The sequence below is a fragment of the Etheostoma spectabile genome, chromosome 22 (genome assembly GCF_008692095.1).
Source record: "Etheostoma spectabile isolate EspeVRDwgs_2016 chromosome 22, UIUC_Espe_1.0, whole genome shotgun sequence".
NCBI classification, from domain to species: domain Eukaryota; kingdom Metazoa; phylum Chordata; class Actinopteri; order Perciformes; family Percidae; genus Etheostoma; species Etheostoma spectabile.
In genome coordinates, this window is record NC_045754.1 from 3,873,616 (window position 1) to 3,892,464 (window position 18,849).

Sequence of the window (18,849 nt, forward strand, 5' to 3'; positions counted from 1 at the left end):
GACGAATACAAAATGCTGCGCCACGCAGCAGCCGTCAGGAGGGTCAGAGTTGCGCAACGCGGTAACCGGCGGTAGACGTAACGTGTCGGCGCGAAGCATCCCGCACAAATGGGTTAATAGAGGGGTGACACTGGATCATACACTGACGTCTCCTGGGGCTCATGAGGAAGCTGTGAGATCTTAAAATAAGTGTCAACAGCAGCTGTTTGCTGCAGCAGTCAAATCAGTTTGAACATTTGCTTTTTGGCAGAGCATGTCTGATGAGAACACCGTTAGTTATTGATCTGTTTTACAATGTGTGAAATGCTCTATCATGGGTCACATCCTGATTTAAATGTTACACTGCTTTACAGAATTAAATTTGTGCTTTTTTTTTGTAAACTGTGAAAAGTAATTCAGGTTTGGATTAAAAAACACAAACCATAAAAGTGATTGGTCCGTAATTGGATTGTGGTTAACCCTCATGTTGTCCTCGGGTCAAATTAACCCGTTTTCTTAATCAATGTTTTTTTTTTTTTAATTCCCCAATTGTGATTATCCCAAATAACATGATTGATTTCCCACAACGCTCCTTGCCAAGTACAAATCTCTACTTTCATTAATTTTGGGGCGTCTTATTCAATTTTACAGCATTTGGAAACAAATGGAAGTGTTGTTGAAATAGTATTGAGTAAAAGTCGACATATTCCAGTCTGTGATTATCATCAACATCCATTCCTTTAATTTTAGTCTCAATAATTCCTCATTTCTGCTTTTCTAACTCAAACATTAGGTAGAATTTCCTATAAATGAGGTTTATTGAACATAAATAAATAACTGTAAAACTAAAGTTAATAAGTTAGTGTTACGTAGTGTTAAAAAACGTCAAAAAAGTGACAAACATTCGAAAAGAAAGTGTTTTCTAGTGTTGAAAAAAGGGACAAAAACATAAGAGAAAGTCAAGAACGTTGATTAAAAAGCCTCAAGTGTTGATTTTCAATTTTGACGGGAAGACAACACAAGGGTTAAACCACAAATACTCGACATGTTTAGGTTCTTAAATGTTTCTTGTCTGCATTCACAGAGCAGTATTTCAGGAACGATGGGGTCTCCCTGAACGAGCGATTCTCAGCGCCCCAACAAGGCGGCTACGCCGAAGAAGAGACGGAGGAGCTGACGTTGGATGAAAGGTTCAGCTCAAACCGGTACGCTGAAATGTGACGGATGCACGTAGTGTTTGTTGTTTTTGGGCAAGGCAAGGCAGCTTTATCTGTAGAGCACAGTTAAGCAACAGGGCAATTCAAAGTGCTTTACACAAAATCAGTTTAACAGATAAAACACAGGTACAAACAGTTAAAAATCATAAGCATTAAAAACCGGTAAAACACATGAATAGACAGTTAAAAACAAATAGAAACATAAAACACAAGAATAAAAGTTACAGTGCAGCATAATAAATTTAGTGGTAGTTAGAATATCATACTAATAGTAACTGAGTATTAAAGTTTTCATAAACTTATGATCAAAAGTACAAAATTAAGATTTATAACAGTACAGGTTAACATTCTGCGCTACAACCGTAAGTTAACACTAGAACAGCCATGGCGGTCATTTTGACCATTTTTAAAGTTATATATATTTAATAACTTTGCTGGATAAACCTGACTTTTCCTAAAATTGTCTATATTTTCATTTAAAATCGTTTTTATATACAATACACAAAGGGCAAAGAAAATACATACACAGTCATATCGCCCGCTTGGATTTTCAGTATATAATTAAACTCGTTAAATTGTACATTTTGGTGTTTTTTTGTTTTTCTAAATGTACCCTAACACAACACATGCATTAGTATTGCAATTAGGTCATATTTATCATCATAAGAGTTTGCAATCTGGCGGTCATAATGAACGCTCACAGCCCTTCTAGTGTTGAGCCCTATTCACAGGGGACTAGCGTTACCCGGGGACCTCCTAATAATTTGTAATAATTGCTTAAATCATTTAAATAAAGTCTTGTGTTGGAGTTTGTAACTTTCCAAAATCCTAACTTTGATTTAAAGATTTATCATTTTCACTGTAAATGCATATCGGCTCCAAATATCGTTTCATTAAATACAAATAATCGACATCAGCCCTGAGAAACAGACAATCCCTAATTTGTAAAAATTACGGAGGTTGTCTGTGATCTGCTGATTTATAAATTGTCAAAAGTGACACGTGTCTTTCTGTAAAAGAGCCTGTGATCTTCGGGCTTTCTTCTGGTTCCTAAACCCAAGTTCAGAACTCTTCTATTAATAGTACTCCCTAGTTTTAATTTTGATTTGTCATTCTGTATTATTTGTACTTTTAAATTGCATTATTTACTGTTACGTTTGTAGTTTTAGTTTTGTTTTAACAGGTGTTGCATTAATTCAGGTGATAAATATTACTGTATGTGTTAAGATGTAAAAATCTAAATGTCGTTTTGGCTTTCTTCTTCTGCAGAGGCTTCAGCTTAAACATGAACTCGCTGCTTGATGACGACGAGCCTCTGTTCTCCAGACTAGGACCCTTACAGGTGAATATATATATATATATATATATATATATATATATATATATATATATATATATATATATACTATACTCCGCCTCTAATCAGAATCAAAAATACTTTATTGATCCCGGAAGGGAAACCTCTGTGTTGCAGTTGCACAAATAGTATAAATATCAGAGTATAAATATAAATAAAGAAATACAAGGAGTGTGGATATGTACGATAATTACATAGTTAAAGGAATGTTATGGTACGGTATTTACATAATTAACACAATTAAGGAGTTGCAATGGTGAAAAGTAGTAATAATAAAAATAATAATAATAGTAGCTGTTGAGTATTGCACACATTTTAGGCCGGTGTTATTGTACAAAAAACAGATAATACAGATAATATTGTCCAGTTTCCCTGGAGGAGCTATAAAGTTTGATGGCCACAGACAGGAATGACTTCCTGTGGCGCTCTGTGGTGCATTTTGGGAGAATGAGTCTATCACTGAAAGTGCTCCTGTGATTGAGCAGCAAGTCATGGATGCTTTTTTTTTAATTGATATTATTGATGATGTGTTGACAGCCGGTTCAAGACCCAGGGGACCTGAGGCATGACCTGGAGAGGAAGAGACAGGAGAGGCTGGAGGGGGTGAAAGTCACAATATCAGGGAAAAATATGTCCCCGCTCCCCCTGGGTCCAATCAGGTGAGAGTAAACTCCTTGTTCCTTATGCGGTTGTTGTTTATCAGACTTTACGTTGTGTTGATAAACCTGCCGAGTGCTTCGAAGGTGAAGTTGGATAGACTTAAACAAGAGAACCCTGCATTAAGCACGAAACATTATCACATTGAAGTTGCACAGAAGTTACCATATTTACTCTATTATTCTGAGTTTTAATTACCTTTTTATTGATAGGTGATAAGTGTAATAACTGATATTTTACAAAGGTCAAGGGGCTCACTGTTTAAGATTATAGGTCAAGATTACATTTAATCTTTCTGTACATTGTGTTTATTTCAGCGCGCCGGGGTTAGCGTACAGGGACAAGAATGAAATGTCTCTGATGGAGGACGAAGAATTCTCCAACTGGCCCGAGGAGCAAAGCAGGAGACGAGAGGGCAACGTGGTGAGCATCAAAGAGAGCTTTCATACACCGGAGACTACACGTTAGAGCTCAAAGTGAATCTTTAACCTTTCTCTCCTCCTTTAGGCACCAAGGAGAGGAGCTCCGTACAGACCGAATGCTGCTTCCCAACGCAGGAACACACGGCCCGTCAACCGGCTGGGACCAATGAGGCGACCGAACAACCACAACACCCCTGCAGGTAACTACACACCCCTGCAGGTAACTACACACCCCTGCAGGTAACCCCTGAAGGTAATTAAACACCCCTGCAGGTAACTACACAAACCTGCAGGTAACCCCTGAAGGTAATTAAACACCCCTGCGGGTAATTAAACACCCCTGCGGGTAACTACACACCCCTGCGGGTAACTACACACCCCTGCAGGTAACCCCTGAAGGTAATTAAACACCCCTGCGGGTAACTACACACCCCTGCAGGTAACTACACACCCCTGCGGGTAACTACACACCCCTGCAGGTAACTACCACCCTCAGTACTACACACCCCGCAGGTAACCCTGAAGTAATTAAACACCCCCTGCGGGTAACCCCTGAAGGTAATTAAACACCCCTGCAGGTAACTACACACCCCTGCAGGTAACTACACACCCCTGCAGGTAACTACACACCCCTGCAGGTAACTACACACCCCTGCGGGTAACTAAATACCCCTGCTGGTAACTACACACCCCTGCAGGTAACTACACACCCCTGCAGGTAACCCCTGAAGGTAATTAAACACCCCTGCGGGTAATTAAACACCCCTGCGGGTAACTAAATACCCCTGATGGTAACTACACACCTCTGCAGGTAACTACACACCCCTGCAGGTAACTACACACCCCTGCAGGTAACTACACACCCTCTGCAGGTAACTACACACCCCTGCAGGTAACTACACACCTCTGCGGGTAACTACACACCCCTGCGGGTAACTACACACCCCTGCGGGTAACTACACACCTCTGCGGGTAACTACACACCCCTGCAAACGTTGTAACACTAAAAACAATCACAGCCACTCAAGACAATGCTTGTGATTACGGAAGCTTCTCTCCACTAAAAATACGGGCCAGGTTTTATTTTTAACGGAGCCACGTGGTTTTTGACAGGCCAGACAGGAAGTGGTAGTGCTAGAGCATCCGGTCAATTTTCAAAATAAACACCCCGTGAAGACTCCCGATGGTTGATCGCATCACTACACTGTTGTAACAACTAAAACCCGGCCATTTATTTCATTTGTGTTGTTCATAACTGGATTAAAGGAAATAAACTGTTTACTTTGTAGACCTTTTTATGGTCAAAATATCCAGAAACAATGACCAAAACAACTAAATCTGCCTGTCGGGCAGGCAAGGCGCTCCGCTTCTGTGACGCAGGGCGGACAAACCATGGCGGTGGAATCCCCAGGTTATTGATTCAGTCTCGTTTTTTATCAGTCCGGCTGCAACTTTACTGTTCTGGTTCAGTCTCGGCGCTCTCGTAGTGTCGTCTTTAGACAACAAGCTCTAAAAACTCCCTGTTCTGTACCAGCTCAGCGGCAGGTGAACAACACTAGCTGGTGAACCTTGTGGTGCATTTAGCAGCTAATGAAACGGATATTTCCCTCTTTTGTCATCAGTGAGCAAGCTGAAGGAATAATCAAATACATTTTATGAGTTAAATTCTAGTCTACGGCATTGCAACTCAGTTTCATAGATCTGTAGTTTAAATCAACCAATCGATTAATCGACAAATTGGTATGAGCCTGATACTGTAATTTACTTTAAAGGAGAATTCCGGTCAATTTCAACATTTGTATTGCTGTCAGTAGCAAGACAAATGAAACCGATCAGCGCAGTCTACACCGTGTTATCCTCCTGCTAGAGTTAGCACCCAACAGGCTTAAACAGGGGCAAGTTATAAACGTGTTTTTAGCCTCCAAACCTGCTCAAAATGTCACTACCAGTGCCTAGCCGTGTGCCGTTATTTCTTCCGAGTGAACACAGTGAATCTGGAGATGAGACAGAAAAGGCGTAAAAGTTGTGACAATCGACTAGCGTGGACTTCACTGGAAAACCGGAAATAAACACAGGCATGTGCACTAGAATTTGTAAATGCCTTTTGTGGTTATGAGACGTCGTCGCGGGACAAGATGTTGAAGGCTAGACGTCGAGGGGTGTGGCGATGACATCATCGATATGCCATGATTCGGCTTCGCCGTCCAAACAAAGTCGCAACAGCGCCGTTTTCAATTTCTTTTCACCCTGGGACCAGGTTTCAAAACTGTGTCTGCAGGCGGCGCGTTTACAGGATTTGTTTGGATGATCGGCCAAAACCATGTGAAACGTGCGTTTGCGGCAAAAAGCGTTTCATTGTGTGGATGGCCCCTTAGTTGCACCAAAATCTGCATCTGTCATCCGGTCTGGTGGGTTCCGGTCGTTCCTTACACCGTTTTTTATATATTGTTTCTACCTGTAAACTGGATTTCTCTGACCTCCGCTCTCTTTCTCTCTGTCTTTACCACCCGTAGATCCTAACTGGTGATCGGACACTGGGAAAATATCCCGTTTGGATGCTGTTCGTAAAAAAAAAAAAAACAACAACTCTGAATTAAAAGGATTTTGTTTTTGCCTCGGGCCAAATTGTGTTAATTTCCAACAACAACACAACGTTGGCGTTTTGAAACTGTGAAGATTGCTCGGTTGGTGTCAGACTGAATGCGACACCTGCAGCTGGTATTCTCTAACGTCCAGTCACACCTGTCCTTCCATCTCTGCTCTTTTTGTGTGTTTCTGTTATTGATGTCTGTATTTTCACGCTTTCTCATGTTATTGATTTGTTTTTTTTAAATTAAAAACACACTTTGCTCACGTGCAGCTAAAGTACTTTGATATCCCGTGATTGCACATTTAATTATCACATTATCCCGCCGGTTATAAGTGAAGTGTCACTAGTTATCTTGATTCCCTTTTTTTTTTTAAATTTGATCATATCTGTACGTTTTACTTTAACGTCAAGGGGTTGACCCTCAACATTTGACACCAGCCCTTAAATGTTTCAGTTGGTTTTTAATAAAAAAGATTTTGCCTGTCATTGTTGTGTTTTAAAGTCAAACGAGTTGCTTAATCTGGGTTTTGCAAAGACGTAAATACATAAAAATGACAGCAGACATTTTGACCTGTTCACAGTAGAAAAGCACAGGTGTGGACTTCCGGTTTGACGAACCAGGAGATGGCGGCTTAGAGAAAGTGCTCCCGACAATTTCGGACAAAATTACCCACTACAACACGTTTTTAGAAACAAACTTAGTTTTCAGGTTGGTTTAAGACGTGGGTTTTGAGAATGCCCAAAGGGAAAATAAGTCAAAGCAGACAGAGTTACCCCGACGTCGAAGGAGCTAGCCAAACTTCATCGCCTAGCAGCGTAATGTAATGGAGAGGACGATGAGAACGCATACGCAACTCGGAGCGGTCAAAGTGAGACCGGGACTTTGGCCTCATACTTAAAGACTGAGAGAGTTCAGAAAAGACAGCGTCAGCAGCTGAATGCGATTCGGGAAGAAATTAATAAATCCATACTAGGATCGAAGGGCGGAGAGGAGATTGACGCACTGAAACGCGGTTACAAGTGGCTGAGGATACCGTGCAGGAGTTGCTACACCTTCAGATACCACCTAGACGCTAAGCTGACTGACTTAGAGGGCCGCTCCAGGCGAGAAAATATCAGAATTCACGGAGTTAAAGAGGGTGCGGAGGAAAATTCCACATCGATGGTGATGTATGTGGAGAGCTTGCTGCGGGAGGGCTTCTTGCCAGCTACATTTGAACTTGAGTGAAAGAGCTCACCGCGCCTTGATGCCGAGGCCGCCCGGGAAGCCACGCCGAGGTCCATCGTTGTCAGATGTCAGCTACAGGATGAAAAAAGCTGTTGAGAATGGCTTGGCAAAAGCGAGGATTTCAACATCTTGGAAAAGAGTCAATCTCGATCACGATTACGCGCCGGATGTCTTGAAAAGCGAAGGGAGTATGCCGAAGCAAAAGCGGTTGTTGAAGGAGAAAAATCCGATTTCAGACGCCATTCCCCGCCAGGCTTAGAGTTTTCTACCAGGAAGGAACTGTGATGTATGGTTCGGCGGAGTAGGCTACGGAGGATATGGCGAAGAGGGGTTCCCGGTGTCGGTTATTAACACCCGACTCGCTGTTGAGCGGATCCAGCGTGTTCACGTGGCATACCGTCAAGAGACCAGGGAACCGGCACAGAGCTGGCAGAGCTTCGGATTTCAAGGAAAATTACAGGCTTTTAGACACCAGGATTCAGGTTGACTGTTAGTTAACTGAAAATCGCTGTGTGCGATGTTGCGAAAGTTAACGGGTGAGTCCGTTGAGTCGTTATTTTCTTTTCTTTTTCTTTTTCGCTCGGGACTCCCAGTAGAGAGAGGAATTACGTCCTTAACACGTCCTGCTTATTAAGCGGCATTGAACGGGCTGCATAACCAGGATATAATGTAACACGTCGGGGGGATTTCTTTTCTTTTATATTTGCCAAGACAGAGTCGATACCATGCATGAAGGCCCTCTCCCATTTGTTAGGGGGGAGGCTCTACCTCAGAGCCCTTTTTCATCAGGCTTCACCAGGGTCATATTAAGACCCCACAGTTGGAAGTCTTTTTTTCTATCTTTTTTGTTCTTATTGTGTTCTCTGTGTTGCAGCAGTTCTTTGCTGCCATTCTATGTTGTTTGCGGGTAATCCTGGATTCTTTTTGTTACTCATGGTCAATTAGGGGATGATTTATTTATTTATTTTTCTCTTTTCCTTACTGATGCAATCAGTTAAAATAGCAACTATAATGTGAATGCCTTGTCAACCCCATCAAGAGAAGTAAGATATTAACTAACTAAGAAGAGAGAGTTGAGGTTGCGTTTTTACAGGAACGCATCTTTCGGATACGAACATGTTAATTAAAACGATTGGGTTTAAGCATCAGTACTCATCATCGTATAAGGCGGGCACAGGAGGGGGTGCAGTATTGATATCTAACAAGACTATTTTTCGAACCCATTTTTGAAAGAAAGGACACAGAGGGAAGATTTATTCTAGTGAGGGAATTTAGGGGGCTCATTGGTTACTTTATTTAACATCTACGCTCCTCCTAACTCTGACTGGAAGTTTTTTAAACAGATATTTGATTTGATAACGCAGAGACCCATGGAGTCCTAATCTGTGGGGGGATCTCAACATTAGACTAAATCCCAAACTGGACTCCTCAAATACACACACAGTCCAGCCCAATTTGATAAGTAAAAAGTTCAATTTGTCTATGGAAGAAATCGGATTAATTGATATCTGGAGAGAATTAAACCCTTCAAAGAAAGACTACACCTTTTTTTCAAATCCACACTTGGCATACTCGAGGATTGATTATTTTCTTACTTTTGCTCAAGACCTAAACAGGGTAGTAAGCTGCGATGTGGGGAACATGGACCTTTCGGATCATAGCCCCATTTATTTAAAACTAAATCTGGAACAGTACCGGAAAGACACCTTATGGAGGTTAAATACATCTGTACTGATTCAGATGAAGGAACAAATTAAGAGGGATATTGCTGAATACGTAGACCAGAATGACAATGGTGAAGTCCCCCCTACAATATTATGGGATGCATGTAAAGCTGTGCTTCGAGGCAAGATAATTGGATACAGCGCTCACCTTAAGAGAGTAAGACAAAAAGAGTTAATTCAGTTGGAAGTAGAATTAAAACAATTGGAACAAAAACACAAAGATACAAATGATAAAAAAGATAGAGAGCTACTTAGGAAGAAAAAGAACGAAATAAATGAGATTTATACAAAGGATATACAAAAAAAAGTTATTTTTACAAACAGAAATTTTGAAGGGGTGGGAAAGCCAGCAAATTGTTAGCTTATAGGCTGAAAAAACAAAGCAGAGAATTCAATTCATAAAAAAAAATCCTATTTCTAGTTCTATGCATTACAAATTAACGAATACAAGATTGTTTTGAAATTATATAAAAACTAACTCCCACCTCAAATAGATGGAGAGAAAATGGAAGATTTCTTTCAGAAATTCATCTGCCTAATTGAATAGTGAACAAAGTAGGACTCTTGTAGCAGAAATAACAGAGAAGAAATTCGCTCAGCATATCGCATCTTAAACCAATAAGGCTCCAGTCCCGACGGTTTCCCTTCCGAATGGTACAGAGTCGGAGGTTCTTTAAGGGTTTCTGCTGACGCTGCTGGCTGCAGTCCACCTTTAACTGGTTCTTAAAGAGAACAGTATACCTCCCTCTTGAGGGAGCGTAATATCTTTAATTCCGAAAGGGGAAGGACACAGTCAGAATGCGGTAGTTATAACCATAAGCGTGTTGACCAGATTATAAAATATTTTTACTCATATCCTAACCCAAACGATTAGAGGGACTGCTACCATTAATTTTTAGTCTTTGACCAGAACGGTTTTATTCGCGGAAACAAACTCAAGATAGTATTAGAAGACTTTACTGTAATTCACTATAATCAAAAATAATTTTGGATGCAGTACTAGTGGGCTGGACGCAGAAAAAGCGTTTGACTGTGTAAATTGGTCTTTTTTGTACAAAATTTTGGATAATTTGGATTTCATAGTCCTTTATTAAACATTACGAGCTCTCTACGATAGCCCAAGGGCAAGAATTAAAATAATGGGGCCTGTCTCTAGCCCCTTTCATTAGACGAGGAAAGACAGGGCTGCCCAATTAGCCCCCTCCTGTTTGCAATCTTTATTGAGCCCCTGAGTCAATGGATCATTCAGGACACCAATATTAAGGAATCGTTATGTATGGGGAGAACAAATTATTTCGCTGTTCGCTGATGATGTACTGGTGTATTTAACTGCCCTGAACGGTCTTTGGCACGGCATGGATTATTGGAGCAATACGATCTTTCTCTGGATACAGCTGAATGTTCCTAAAACACAAATTCTATGTTTTAACTACAGCCCTTCTGTAAATTTGAAAATAATATAATTTGAAATGGGACCGGGTTTCAATTAGATATTTGGGGTGAACATTCCAATAGACTTGACAACTTTGTTCTCACTTACCTACCTTCCCCTGAACCAAAGAATTAGGGAAGACAAAGGAGATGGGACTTTTAACTTTTCTTATTTCGATCACGAGTGGAATCGGTCAAAATGGTTTTTTTGCCGAATGATGTTCTCTTTCAATCCTTCCATAGATATACCCACCAACAATTCAGGAGTGGGACAGCTTATTCAGGTTCATTTGGCAGGTACGAAGGCCAAGAATTAGATACCAAGATTACCAATGACAAAAATCAGGGCGGGGTTGCTCTCCCATGTTAAATGACTACTATAACCGCTGCTCAACTGAGGCCATTAATAGCTGGGCAACCCATGATTATCGTGCTAGATGGAAGAGATTGTAGGTGCTATGTCATATAACATTTCCAATTCAGTCTGCATTGGGGACATTATTGTTATACAATTTAAAGGATTGGGAACCCAGTGGATCTGTTTGCCACTAAGATATGGAACAGGTAATAGCTCAAGTAACCTGAAGGATGGGTAAGGTCTTGAGATGTGTGTGCGTTTGATACAGATTTTTTGCCTAATAGATGGGACGCAAGATTTAAGAGATTGACCTTCCAAGGCTAACAGCATACTGTACATTTTTTGCATAAGGGGACTATGAAATAGCTTTCAAATCTGAGGAGGCAATTTGCTTAGATAGGAGATTTTTACAGATTCCTTCAGGCGCGCTTATATTGACCAAATGCAGAAGAGGTGTACAATAGTAGGCGGGATAACATTCTGTTAAAAGTGTTTATAGAGGCTTATCTTGTTGGCTCTAACCGGAAGCTCATCTCAAGAATATACAAGGGGCTACAACAAACAAAAGGTAGTTCAATGTCTGTAAAGCAAAAATGGGAACAGGAAGGAAATTTTTCTTAATGAAGAGATTTGGGAGAACTTATGTGAGATACAGTGGAAAACTTCCAGTTCATCTTTATGGCAAGAGTTTTGCTGGAAAAACCTTATAAGGTTTTTCATTACTCCAGCTCAAAAGAAGCACTACACCAATTCTTCGGCATGTTGGCGACAATGTGGGTGCCTCGAAGCAAATCATTTTCACATTTTCTGGTCCTGTACATTATTGATTCCATTTTGGAGGGAGGTTTATAAAGCTTTGCAAAGCATTTTTCAGGTGGACATTCAATTTAAATTTGAGTCTTTATATTTAGGTGCCTTAACAACAAAAAATGTTTCTTCTCATGTCAAATACTTGTTTCAGATCTTAAGTGCTGCTAGTAGAAAAGCTATTACTAGAAGGTGGTTAAAACCAGGAAAACCCACCATGGAGGAATGGATTGACATTATCTACGATATTTTCAAGATGGAAAGGATTACTTTTGCTTTGAGATTGCAACAGGGAACTTTTTTGAAAAGATGGGAAAGATGGATAACATACATCACTCCATTACGCCCTTCATTTGTTTAAAGTAGATTTGGGTGTCCTTTTTTTTAATTTGTTTTGTTATTATTCCCCCTCGGAAGAGGGCTTTTTGAGTCATTGAGGTTTACCCCACCTGTTTGTTCAGTTTCATTCTGATTTTACTAGGTCTAAAAATGGTTATGAGTATGTAATGTAGATATGTCTAAAGGGTCCTGGCTTACTTTAGTACTGTCTACTGAGCCGGTGATGCTTTTGTTTGTGTGGGTTATTATTGTATAATTGCAAATGGCTCATGAGAAGTAGTCAGGTAGTGTCATGGACTAATTGTATGACATGTAAGATCAAATAAAAAAAAAAAAAAAAAAAAAAAAAAAAAAAAAAAAAAAAAAAAAAACCAAAGAACGGCACAGTGTTGCTAAAAACACCTTTTTCCACCTGCGCTTTCTCACCTTTTGAAATGGGAAATTGTCTTCTGTGAAAAAGGCGAGATGTGGTCGTGTTTCACACCTGATTCTGATCCACAGACAGATGTTTAATGATCCCTGGTCTTAACTTGGTAAAACTGATGCAAACAGTCTCATTTCTTAATGTATAGTTTCTGTGGCTACGCACACGCTACAGAAAAGGTTGTTTCCCCGGTTACGTGAGACAAATTGATGTTTTCTAATTGGTGTGAAGTCAATTTGGTTAAACAATTCTTATGACCAAGTTTGTATTTTATCAGCAGCTAAATATAAATTGGTCATATATACATTATATACATTTCAAGGGGGGGGGGGCATGTAAAACTGCTGCTGAGGTAAAAACTGCTTTGTGAATTAACAAGAAAACCAAAATATTTACATTTTGCTGTATAATTGTTTAATTGGCCATGAGATGTTTGATTAGCGTGCTCAAGAAACATGATCATCACAAGGTAAGGGATGTAATCATGGTAACAATATCCTTATCGCGATGGATTACCACAGCGTGGAAATGTGTTTAATCCTTCCCAGCTTCATCCTCGGCTCCTGAATGCATCAGTTACAATAGCAACATGTTACATTTATGTTAATTATTAGAGAGAAAGTAATGTAATTCTTAGTATTGTTTCTTGCTGTATGCTGGTGGCTCTAACATTTAGTTTAGTTTTGGTAAATACTTCACATGTAACGTCAAATACAAATACTTCATGTTGGGGTTGTAAATATCAGAGCTGTAGATCTTAAAGTCAGACATCTCTGGTTCCAGTTGTTGTTTCCAGTTTAAAGCCTATTACTTATATTTTTGTAATATAATAAACACTGTTACACTTTTTGAATCTATCTCAGCCTGTGTAGGCCTGTCGGTGCTTCCTGAACATACTGGACACACCTTTTAAAAATAACGTGATAATACCGAAAACCGTGATAATTTTGGTCACTATAACCGTGAGGTTACATTTTCTCACCGTTGCGTCCCTAGTGACAACTGAGCTAAGTTAATTCTCTATTTGAAGGGCACCAGACCAGGCTAAAAGCCCCAGAAAAACCTCATTAGTGGACTTTGTAATGAGATTTTTTTTGCCATTTCTGAGGTAAAATATGTGAACTGCAAAATTAGAACAAATAAACATACATATAGTAAATTAACTTATCTGTCAAACGTTTTGAAATGAATCATTTATTTTAAACCAAGTGTGAAAATACATAATAAAAAAAAAAAAACTGTGTTCTGGTTTCACTGACACGTTTTTCCTTAGTTTTAAAAACACTCTTGAAAAAAGTTAAAAGTCCCTAAATTCACAGACTACAAACCCTTTAATAGCTACCACTGTTTTCATAATAAAACTCACAATTTACAAAATCTAACATCAACACAGGACTAACTGTAGTACAGCAGCTGATAACAAAGCCTGGAGCCCCAACCCCTCCACCCTGCTGCCAGACTACTGCTCTTAAAACTGACTTTTTAAAGTACAGCGTATATATATATTTGCAGGATGAAAGACATTTAAACGTAGGTGGAGGCGAGTTGGAAACCAAAAGGTTGAAAACTGTTGGTCGAAGGCACAGAGTAACTGCACTGAAACTGATCAAAAGTACAACATTTAAAGATTTCACAGCTCTTTAGTGAGCTTACTTGATACATTTTCACATTCTGTGTTTTCAGGGATACGTATAATAGATTTAAAGGGATAGTTCAGATTTTGGTGGTCGACACCCCCCCCCCCCCACCCCAAGTTCAAAGATGCAACGAAAAAATTTATCTCTCTCCCCCCCCCCCCCCCCCCCTTTACCAACTAACCGATGGAGGCAGCAGTGGAGCAGCAACTCCTGTGTTCGTGAGGTAAAATGTTTTTTTTTCTTTTAAGAGTGTGGGGCATGTCAGCCTTTAAAAAAAAAAAATACACGAGGGTTAAATAAAAACTTTAAAAAAAAAAGAAAATACTTCAACTTTTGGGGGATTCAATTCTTGTGGTGTGTGTGTGTGGTGTGTGTGTGTGTGTGTGTGGTGTGTGTTGTGTGTGTGTGTGTGTGTGTGTGTGTGTGTGTTGTGTGTGTGTGTGTGTGTGGGTGTGTGTGTGTGCTGGTGTGTGTGTGTGTGTGTGTGTGGTGTGTGTGGGTGGTGGTGTGTGTGTGTGTGTCCTGTTTTTTCCCCATGCAAATAGCGCTCTGCCATTGCTGGAGGATGATTGGTGGAGGCAGCTAAATCGACCGGGATTGGCTGCAGCTGTGAACCACCGGCTATTTAGGAGCAACATGGCGGCCGTCGGGAGAGAGAGGGGGAAGCCAGTAGGCGTTCTCATCTCCGTCTCCAACCTGCCACACGGTTGACTTTTTTTACGTATATTTCAGTTTCCAGTTGTATGGGTGGATCTTTAGATGTGTTTAGTTTTTTCTCTGTTTCTTAGTTAGGAAGGTAAGTGTTGTCTTCTTCTTTGGCCCTTGGTTCGTTTAGGTTACCTTCTTCTTTCCAGACAGGGTTGTTTTGTTTGTTGTTTTGGTAGTAGGCCACCCTATAGTCCGAGTTATACCTTTGTTTGAATTACAATAATGTAATATGTCCAATAAATACATTGGGACTAAGACTTAAGTTTTGTGGCTGCTTGGGGGACGGGGAAGATGGGGCCAGTTAGTCTGATTTACGTTGCGTCCTAGGCCCCCCCTAGACTGGGGCGTAACACCGCTTCAAAAGATCTCAACTATCCCTTTAATGACAGGAACACCGTGAATGCTGAGAGTTTCTCTGCAGTTACATGGATATAAGTTTGTGTAAATGCAGCCAGAGATGAAGAGGAACTGTACATCCAGAGAACTGGTTTCACCGTGACGCCCTTTTCCTTAATCTCGTTACCTATCCCGTTGCTGTGTTACCGGATCTCACGGATTAACACTCGTTATCAACTCTCCAAAAAAAACCCATCCCCGAGCCAGACGTGGTGGCTTCAGTCGTACGTGACCATGTGCAGATTTTCCAGTAACCAGGAGTTAATCCACAGCACCAGCCGGGTCGTCTTCACCGTCCAGTGGGGAGGCTGCGGCTCCTTCTGCGGGGGCCCCTGGGGGCCCGGAGGCCCCGTGGAACCCGGAGGACGCCTGGGCTCGGCTGAGCTCGACGAGTTTCCGTAGAAGAAGAAGCGGGTCCGGTCGGGGAGTCAAAGGTGGGAGTTGCAGGGTAAAGGGCGAAACGCCACCTCCATGTTCTCCTCCATGATGATGTCAAAACGGCACATTAAAGGCCTGATGGAGACGAAGAAACAACACAAAATGGCCATTCTTTATTAATCTGAAACCATTTTGATTAATGCTTGATAACATAAACTAGGTCCAGTCTCTGTTTGCTGCTTTTCTTTCTTCTTATGTGACCGAAAACCTACAAACTTTGAGTCTTGGGCCCGATAAGTCAGTGATTGGTGGAGGTGTACTCAGATTTGTTGCTTATTAATTGAATTACAAACATTTGAAGGTACAACACTTTTGAGAACTACCAAGAAAGCGCTTAAATTTGTCACATTTAACTGTTATACATTTAATCGTCATGCCTCGGTGGACTGAACATTATTATAATTAAACAGTATTTGTAAAACAATCAGCTAAAGCTTTAACCCTCCTGTTGTTTGACACCTTTTCAGAAAGTTTCTATATCAGAAATTTGGGTTTCTTCCAAACAAATTGTCCAAAAAAGTGACGTGGATGGTTCCCAACAACGCTCCTCACACGTTAAATAATCAGTTCACTACTTTTATTGAATTTAGGTGTTTTTTGTCAATTTTATAGCATTTGGAAAGAAAAAAAATTGATAAAAAAACTTGTGTGACAAATGTAAAAAAAAAAAAGTCAAAAATGACAAATGTGAATAAATGTAAATAAATGTTAAAAAATGTGACAAATGCAACAAAAACAAAATCGGCGGGAAAAAGCAAAAAATTCAAAAGGCTCAGAAAACGTCAACAAACGTTGAAAAAGTGACAAAAACTTTGGGGGAAAGGCACAAACGTGTCAAAAAGACGCCCATAACCTTGATAAAAGGTTTTGAAATTTGAAATTTTGACTCCGAAAAACAAAAATTTAAATTACAGGTCGGCGGCGTGACAACACGACGGTTACCAAAACACTATTCGATTAGTTGTCAGCAATTTAAATTACTTTTGAGTTGGTTTTTTATGAAAAAATGTGAATATCTTCTGATTTCTTCTCTCCTCTGTGACACTAAACTGAATCTCTTTGAGTTGTGGACAAAACGAGACATTCGAGGACGTCATCTTGGACTTTGGGAAACTGATTTTTGACATTTTTTTCCCATTTTCTGATATTTTATAGACCAAAAAACCAGGACCGACCTCTCGGGACGCTCCAGCGGCGTGAAGCGTATTCGCAGCAGTCTGATTTTGTACCGCGGGCCGATCACGTTGCCGGTGTTGATGCGCATCGAGATCTTCTGGATCGGGTGCAGGTCCTCGTCGAACTGGGCCAGCAGCCGCGTGGAGGTGTACTGCTCGAACCGCAGGAGCTTCCTACGAGCAGAGAGAGGAGAAGGTTTGGTGGAGATGTTCCAAGGCAACTGTTGTTTTGCACTATAATCCCTGTGTGTTTCAGCCATCACAGTTAGGTGTGTCAGTGTGATGTTTTGTACGCTGGGCGGTGCATTAGCAGCAGTACACAGGTAGGTGAGCTCTCCTGCACAGGTGCAGGGGATTGTCTCTGGAGGAGCATACTGATTATAGAATGGGTCATGTAGACCAATGTTTCCCAAACTTAGGGTCGGGACCCAAAATGGGTCGCCAATTGCCAGAGTAAAATGCATATTGATCTTATGTTAATGAGCGTTCTTTTTTGCTACACTGGTCTGTTCAGCTCAGATGCTGTGGGGGGGGTCTCTCTCTCTCTCTCTCTCTCTCTCTCTCTCTCTCTCTCTCTCTCTCTCATCCTAGGAGGGGATGAGAACATGAGTTGAGAAAGGGGTGAGACACAGAAAGGAGAATAGAGACTTTTTCTGTTTTTGTTTACTTTTATAATGGAATAAATACACTTCATATACATTTAAATATTCATGGTTTGTTCCGTCTTGTGTCCACAGTTTAAAAATGTTACATGTTACAATGATTCATGGAAATGTGTTTTTGTAAATTTGGGTCCTGGGGAGGAGACACAGAATTTCTCTTTTGGGTCTTGAGCTGAAAAAGTTTGGGAACCACTGATGGAGAATATACCCGTTTTGGATAAATACATGTTTAATCGCAAGCAAAAGAGCTTGGAAAATAGATATAGATAGATAGAAATGATGGTGTTACAGCAGCAAAATCAGTCACACATCACAGAATGTGAAGGTAAATGAAATACTAGGATACATACCAACATATATACAATATATATATACATGAAATAATAATAGGAAGAAAATATAAGAATACATATTTGAATAAATGGTGTGATAAAATGTAAATGAACCAGTTGTGCAGGTTGCACTTAGTGCAGTATTGTGGTGTCTCAGAGTCTTATCTAGCACCCGTGACGATGTGTTAAAAAGTAAAAAAATATGGATTGCACGCGTCTAACTGGCTTTTCCCAGTCTAGCAATCTCTGAGACGTTTAGTGGCAAAAGTCTCCAACGCTGTAAACGGTGTTTTTCAAAATAGTCCTTGCCGTCCTTTTTAAACACCTCTGTCACCATGTGTTTCTGCAGCTCAGAGCGTCTTTTTGAAGTTTTGTCAAAAGAATCATGCCCTAGCAGATGACGCTGTTATTGCAGGTGTTCCCCAGACAGACTTACTGGTCTAGTCGGACCTCTGTGAAGTTCCTGCCGCTGTGCAGCCGGATGAAGACGACCCCCCAGCGGAGGTACTGGTTCCAGGTCACCATGTCCACCCTGTAGATCAGCTCTGCCAGAAATAATGACACAAATGCACCTCCAATGTGTGAGTAGAAGTAGAAATCTCAGAGAAAACATGCTTTTGTAATTTGAATGAACTGTTGCTGTCATCATCATCATCAGGTACATCAGTCTGGTCTTTATGAATTATGATGATATGATTAGGAAGACGGATAACAGCACGTTAAACCTGTTTCATTGTGTGCGTGTTACTTTTTTTGTCATGCAAGTGGAGGCTTGTTCGTTGTTGATTTTTGTCAATGGTCAAAACCAGTTTCAATATTGACTACCTGACTATTTTGACTGGTGACTTGAAAAGTTGTGAACTAATCTTTCATTGCTAATTTTCTAATTGTCTATTTGTTTTACCTGAGCTGTACTTGTATAAACTGTTGTTGTTGTTTTTTTTTTGTGTAAAAATCCTAATTTGTTA

The 18,849-nt window shown here is 40.5% G+C and overlaps 2 protein-coding genes and 2 long non-coding RNA genes across 4 annotated transcripts in view; 2 read left to right on the forward strand and 2 right to left on the reverse strand.

Moving 5' to 3' along the window:
* zgc:112982 (BCLAF1 and THRAP3 family member 3) overlaps positions 1-6,273 on the forward strand; it is a 14,733-nt gene extending 8,460 nt beyond the window's left edge. The window contains exons 6-11 of the mRNA XM_032504525.1: positions 1,064-1,184; positions 2,466-2,538; positions 3,091-3,212; positions 3,528-3,633; positions 3,718-3,832; positions 6,146-6,273. Of these exons, the coding sequence (XP_032360416.1) occupies positions 1,064-1,184; positions 2,466-2,538; positions 3,091-3,212; positions 3,528-3,633; positions 3,718-3,832; positions 6,146-6,159 (551 nt within the window). The 3' untranslated portion in view covers positions 6,160-6,273. The remainder of the gene's footprint in view (positions 1-1,063; positions 1,185-2,465; positions 2,539-3,090; positions 3,213-3,527; positions 3,634-3,717; positions 3,833-6,145) is intronic.
* LOC116672642 (uncharacterized) lies at positions 6,247-7,167 on the reverse strand. Its single transcript, XR_004327610.1, has 3 exons — positions 7,146-7,167; positions 6,658-6,662; positions 6,247-6,328 (listed from the first exon to the last, which is right to left on the reverse strand). It is a non-coding gene; the product is annotated as an uncharacterized LOC116672642 (long non-coding RNA).
* Positions 7,168-14,909: 7,742 nt separating this feature from the next.
* The window catches only part of lipib (lipase, member Ib), a 15,701-nt gene continuing 11,761 nt past the window's right edge, over positions 14,910-18,849 (reverse strand). Inside the window, exons 8-10 of the mRNA XM_032504546.1 lie at positions 18,318-18,426; positions 16,888-17,061; positions 14,910-15,787 (exon numbers count right to left, since the gene is read on the reverse strand). Of these exons, the coding sequence (XP_032360437.1) occupies positions 15,703-15,787; positions 16,888-17,061; positions 18,318-18,426 (368 nt within the window). The 3' untranslated portion in view covers positions 14,910-15,702. The remainder of the gene's footprint in view (positions 15,788-16,887; positions 17,062-18,317; positions 18,427-18,849) is intronic.
* LOC116672645 (uncharacterized) overlaps positions 18,375-18,849 on the forward strand; it is a 6,635-nt gene continuing 6,160 nt past the window's right edge. The window contains exon 1 of the long non-coding RNA XR_004327613.1: positions 18,375-18,460. This is a non-coding gene — a long non-coding RNA (uncharacterized LOC116672645). The remainder of the gene's footprint in view (positions 18,461-18,849) is intronic.